This window comes from Pseudophryne corroboree, chromosome 6, assembly GCF_028390025.1.
Source record: "Pseudophryne corroboree isolate aPseCor3 chromosome 6, aPseCor3.hap2, whole genome shotgun sequence".
Taxonomy (NCBI): domain Eukaryota; kingdom Metazoa; phylum Chordata; class Amphibia; order Anura; family Myobatrachidae; genus Pseudophryne; species Pseudophryne corroboree.
Genome location: NC_086449.1, coordinates 24473153 through 24478538, shown reverse-complemented (window position 1 = coordinate 24478538; position 5386 = coordinate 24473153). Strand labels below are relative to the sequence as shown.

The 5386-nt window shown below is 47.5% G+C and overlaps 1 protein-coding gene across 1 annotated transcript; it reads left to right on the top strand.

Moving 5' to 3' along the window:
- Positions 1–454: 454 nt before the first annotated feature.
- On the top strand, positions 455–4751 carry LOC134935923 (zona pellucida sperm-binding protein 3-like). Its single transcript, XM_063930777.1, has 8 exons — positions 455–1090; positions 2294–2412; positions 3037–3140; positions 3209–3386; positions 3460–3580; positions 3711–3802; positions 4057–4187; positions 4512–4751. The coding sequence occupies exons 1-8, from the start codon at positions 491–493 to the stop codon at positions 4733–4735; spliced, it is 1569 nt and encodes a 522-aa protein (XP_063786847.1). The 5' UTR covers positions 455–490; the 3' UTR covers positions 4736–4751.
- Positions 4752–5386: the final 635 nt, after the last annotated feature.

The following is a 5386-nucleotide window of genomic DNA, read 5'->3' as shown; positions in this document are numbered from 1 at the left end:
GGCATTTTGACGTGTCGGGATCTCAGATGTCGGTATTTTGACTGTGTCGGCATTATGAACGTGCCGGCATAATGAATGTGCAGTGTTTAACAGAGTCGGAATTTTGACTGAAGGTCAATGGCTGTCGGTAAATCATACTGAACCCGAAACAGACACTATAATGGGCCCAATGGGGCCGCCTGCTATTCAGCAAACTCTGGAAACTGAGAGCAGAGCACTTACTTTACTGCAAAGCAGATATGTGATATTTATCCCACCTGCTGGTGTGGAACTACAAGTCCCATAATGCCATGTCATACAAAAGTTATCAGCCTTGTGTCATATATGTATTGGTATTGTATCCTCATTAGGTGGCTGCATGTGATGAGAGGAGTGATCAGGTGAGTGTGATCATTACCTGCCCCAGGTGGTGGTATTAGCAGCTGAGGGGAGGGGTATAAAGGGCTGATACCTGCACTCCTGCCCTTGTGCTGTTTGTCCTGCAGGCAGAATGGGGATGTGTGTGAGGTGGAGTTGGCTGCTGCTGGTGGCTCTGGTTTATGGCTCAGGATTGGCCAGTGCTGGGGAGCGTATCTTTGTTAGACGACAGTCAGATGATTGGTGGAGGCATCACCAGTCCTCCTCAAGGGGTTCTGCTAGAGGATCTCACGTGGTAGCTGCTCAGCCAGTGTCTGGCTTGGGGTCTCCCAGATGGATTGCTCAGCCAGTGTCTGGCTTGGGGTCTCCCAGAGGTGGTGCTCAACCTGTGTCTGGCCTGGGGTCTTCCAGATGGATTGCTCAGCCAGTGTCTGGCTTGGGGTCTTCCAGATGGGGTGCACAACCTGTGTCAGGATGGGGGTCACCTGTTAGGTATGATGGGGGAGCTGCTCAGTCTAGACAGCTGGCACCACCTCAGAACTCTCCTATCCGTGTGCAGTGTGGTGAGGACGTGATGGTGGTGACTGTGATGAGAGACCTGTATGGGACTGGGAAGCTGGTGAAGGCCTCTGACCTAAGCCTTGGACCCCAGTCCTGCAGTCCTGGCACCCAGAGCAGTGATACCAGTGTGGTCTTCGAGATTGGCCTCCAGGAGTGTGGGAACGCAGTACAGGTAATGATGGGCTGTACTCTGTTGTGTGATGTTTAGGAGACGGCCACCAGGCAACTGAAATAATGTCCCTGTCTCCTGTCCATTACTATAAGTTAGCGGAGTAACAGAGGCATGGGGTTCCTACTAATGCTTTGTGCTCTACACAACCTCTTCCTATACTGTAACAGGTGCACCCTGAGTGTAGGTCTCCTGAACCTTCCCTTGCACAGGTCTCTGGTAACTACTGAGGCCTATACTGTGTGCTGGACACCAGTGGGTAGGGTGTATATTAGCTATGCCCTTGTAACTGTGACAGGGAAGGTGGCCCCTCTCAGCTCTGGGCCCCATAGCAGCTGCACTCCCTGCATGTATATTAGCTATGCCCTTGGCAGTCAACCTGTGGTGGCAATTGGATAAAGGATTGTGTTGGCTGAGTGCTGCTCATTAGTAGCCAGGTCAAAAAAAATCCCCCTTTATCCATAGAATAGGTTATATAGATGAGTCTCTAATGGAAACTATGGGGTCTGCCTTGTGCTCTCTCTCTCCTGGGTGATGTAATGCCAGGAGAGTATAGCCCAGGCTGGGGAACATTTATGACGTGTCAGTGTGCCAGGGTACTGTCATGTGTAAGTGTGAGGTATACTATACTCGGGTTGCTGCAGATGTGATATGGGGCAGGCCTTGCTATGGTGTAGCTGGTACATAGTGTACAGCATGCTGTGCCCAGGTGCTGGCTGTCACACACTTCCTCCTAAGTACTGGTCTCTCTGCTCCTCACGTACAGCAACCTAATTACTACCAGCCCTTATGGCCATTACTACTTTTGCCTGGCTGAGGACCACGCTCTGCCATGTGGTATTCTGCTTACTTCTGTCCCCTGAACTTTTTCCTGACTGTCGGTAAACGAGCTGCACCAGGATGACTGACAACTCCTCCCAGCATTCAGGTGTCTCTAATGTAATGCTTTGCCTGGCAGTGTTACCCTGCACCAGGCTGTTCGATGGAGGCTATATACTATATCTGTAGGCTGCTTATGTGCTGTACCCAGTGTCCATAACTCCCAGATGCCATCAGTCTGCTCACAAGCTGATCGTCCTGGATATAAGGTGTCATGGTAACAGATGGCCATCTTTCATTAAAGACTCAGTCCCTGTATAAGAACTTCTGGCATTACCAGGGTCTGCAGACTGGATGATGGAGAAATGTCTCTGCTTTGTCCTATAGATGACGGCAGATTGGCTTATCTACACCACCTCCCTGACCTACACTCCAACATCCCCCAGTGGTGTCCCCATCACCAGGACCAACCCTGCTGTGGTTCCCATCCAGTGTTTCTACCCCCGGTAAGTGGTTGTGCCCTGAATTTCTTTAACTTTTAAGTGATTTAGTTTATGGGTTCTCTGCCAGTCTGAGGGTAGGGGGGCTGTGACTGCATACCACACCATGGACAACATCACCAGGCTTCTGTAGCACTGTTGACCAACACAATGGGGGACTACATGCTCTACCTGAGCCCAATTCCCATCTGGTGATAGAATGCTGAAAGACAAGAGGTTTATGGTGTCATGGCGGTATGGAGGTGATGCCGCTTGCGTCCAGCAACATTCACCATTGAGAAGTGACCTTGTAGGCTTAACCCAAGAAGCACCATAGAAAGGACACTATTACTGTAAGCCGGTAACGCATCTCACCAATGTAATACTTTTCTGCACTACAGTGTATATGAGAGAGAACTGCTGTGTAATATAGTACTATTTTGTCTGCTGACCACAACACGATCTCTTGGCTCTGAGAATGTAGACATCACTATCTGCACCACCTCATACACTCAGAAAGTTGCTAGATCTGCATCCAAACAGACTTAAAGTATGATGCTACAAGTAATCACTGTTGTATGTATGAACATGGCTGCTTTCTTTTGCCTGTAACACTGGACCACTGATGGTGGGTTTATTTATGTTGTGCAGACACGGCAATGTGAGCAGCAATGCCATCAAGCCAACATGGGTTCCGTTCAGTACCACTGTGTCCTCAGAAGAGAGGCTGTCCTTCTCCTTGCAGCTGATGATGGGTGAGTGAGGTGGGGGTACAGTATGATAATGCTGGATCTGGTCTCTTCTCATCCTGACTCCCTTACAGATGACTGGAGTGCTCCCAGACCTTCCTCTGACTTCCAGCTGGGGGACATGTTCTACATAGAGGCCTCTGTGGACACACAGAACCACGTCGCTATGATGCTGTTTGTGGACAGCTGTGTTGCCACTCTGTCTCCTGATGTCCAATCCACCCCTAATTATGCTATCATAGCCTACAATGGGTATGTTATACAGGTTACTATTTAGGTTGATCTCGTGATTCCACCTTGTGCCAATAACTAATGTGTTCTATAGGTGCCTGGTGGATGGTCAGCAAGAAGATTCCTCCTCTGCCTTCATATCCCCAAGACCTGAGCCAGACAAGCTCCGGTTCATGGTTGATGCTTTCCGGTTCACTGGGATAGATGTCTCTCTGGTGAGGATCGGGTTTTTCTATGGCTCTAGTATGGCAGATAATGCTGACCGTGTGCCTCTTCCATGCTAGTGACTATGGACATCTCTTGTCTGTCTTTTGTCCTGAGTCCTATATCCTCTTCCTTCCCCAGATCTATATCACTTGTACTCTGAGAGCTGCTGCAGCCACTCGGGTCCCAGATCCCATAAACAAGGCCTGTTCCTATGTGAAGACCTCTAGCAGGTGAGGATGTTCTACTGTAACCTCCATACATCTTACTTATAGTAGGCAAGGATTATAATGTGAGGATAGTGGTGTGCCTCAGATAAAGCAGAATGTAACTGTACAAGTGATCCTTGGTAAACTCTTCACTTTTCTTGGAAACTATAGTCAGGATGTCGTTAGAGGCAGCTACTCTACAACGAGATTCCACAGCATATAGCATGACCTGAAGAGTAACTTTCCCACTAGCCTAACATACTGTAATGTCTCCTTAGCTGGACAGCTGTAGATGGCTCCAATACTATCTGCCAGTGCTGTGTCACAAAGAACTGTGCTGGTACATCCAGGAACCTGGTATCTCCTCTCGGAAGGCCAAGAAGAATTGGGAAAAGAGCAGTTGCAGATGGTGAGTTTCAGGCCTTCTTGAAGTTGCCTTTGAGTAGGCAGCAATCTTCTCAGACTAATATTGGTGAACTTTGGTCTGATCACTAATGGCCCTAGTGGGGTGGTCAAGGGTCTGGATGTAAGATCGATAAATCCGCATCAAGTTCATTCAGTCTGTGGGGAGTGCAGAAACTGCATACATAAGGGACCTAAACTGAGACATGCCTGGCACTCTTCTTGATGTGACTAAAACAAAGTAACTTGTGAGCAAAACAATGACCATACAGTATGTAGCATTATTTGGCATTAACATTAATAGAAGGTGCTATTGTGACTTTCCCTGCAGGCTCATCTACTGGAGAACATGGATCAGTGACTTTGGGTCCTCTGCTGGTGGTTGGAGCAGGACATGTCCAGGCTTCCAGAATGACCATAGAGTCTGGCCACCTGGAACAGTGGGTGCTGGTGGCCATTGTGTTGGTTAGTCTGGTTGTGTTGCTTGGCTTTCTTGTTCTGACTGTAAAACGCATCTTTAAGAGACATGCTTGTGGACAGGCTGCAGAGAAATAAAATGCTTTAAATAGAACTTTGTTCTTTGGTCAAAATTGTGTGACAAACTTAAAACATACAAAAAAAGAGGTTGTATTGGCCTCCTACAATTGCTGTCAAATCTGAAACTATACTCAGCTGTTGTCTTAATGTATCCTATTGCCATAGTGACCAGTGTGCTGTAGCCAGCAAATCCCCTCTGTGCTTTAATGTCCTGGGCAAGGGAGCAACAAACATACGATTGTCAACACCTGTAGTTATGCAAGTATGTGTTCTAAGAATGAATGCCTGCAATACTGGCAACTTCAGAACCAAAGTCTGATCCCTGAATTTACCATGGTAATGAAACATTTAAAAAATAAATAAGTGGCTTATTAAGCCAGGCTTTCCCAACCACGATCCTCAAGGCACACTAACAGTGCATGTTTTAGTGATATCCAGGCTTTAGCACAGGTGACTTAATTAGTAGCTCAGTTATTTTGATTTAACCATCTGTGCTGCAGCCTGGATATCATTAAAACCTGCACTGTTGGTGTGCTTTGAGGACCGTGGTTGGGAAAGCCTGTATTAAGCAATAGATCCTGCTGTGTCCTACCCTATGATTAAGAGAAGATAGGAGTAGAAACAGAGGTCTACCCTAGTTCTAGAACTGTTTAAAATGTTATGGTCTCA

Excerpts from the sequence above, each read along its gene's own strand:
- LOC134935923 (XM_063930777.1), top strand. The coding sequence starts at position 491 with ATGGGGATGTGTGTGAGGTGGAGTTGGCTGCTGCTGGTGGCTCTGGTT. Across the intron at positions 3,141-3,208 it reads CTCCTTGCAGCTGATGATGG|ATGACTGGAGTGCTCCCAGA; the intron begins GTGAGTGAGGTG and ends ACTCCCTTACAG. Across the intron at positions 3,581-3,710 it reads CTGGGATAGATGTCTCTCTG|ATCTATATCACTTGTACTCT; the intron begins GTGAGGATCGGG and ends TTCCTTCCCCAG.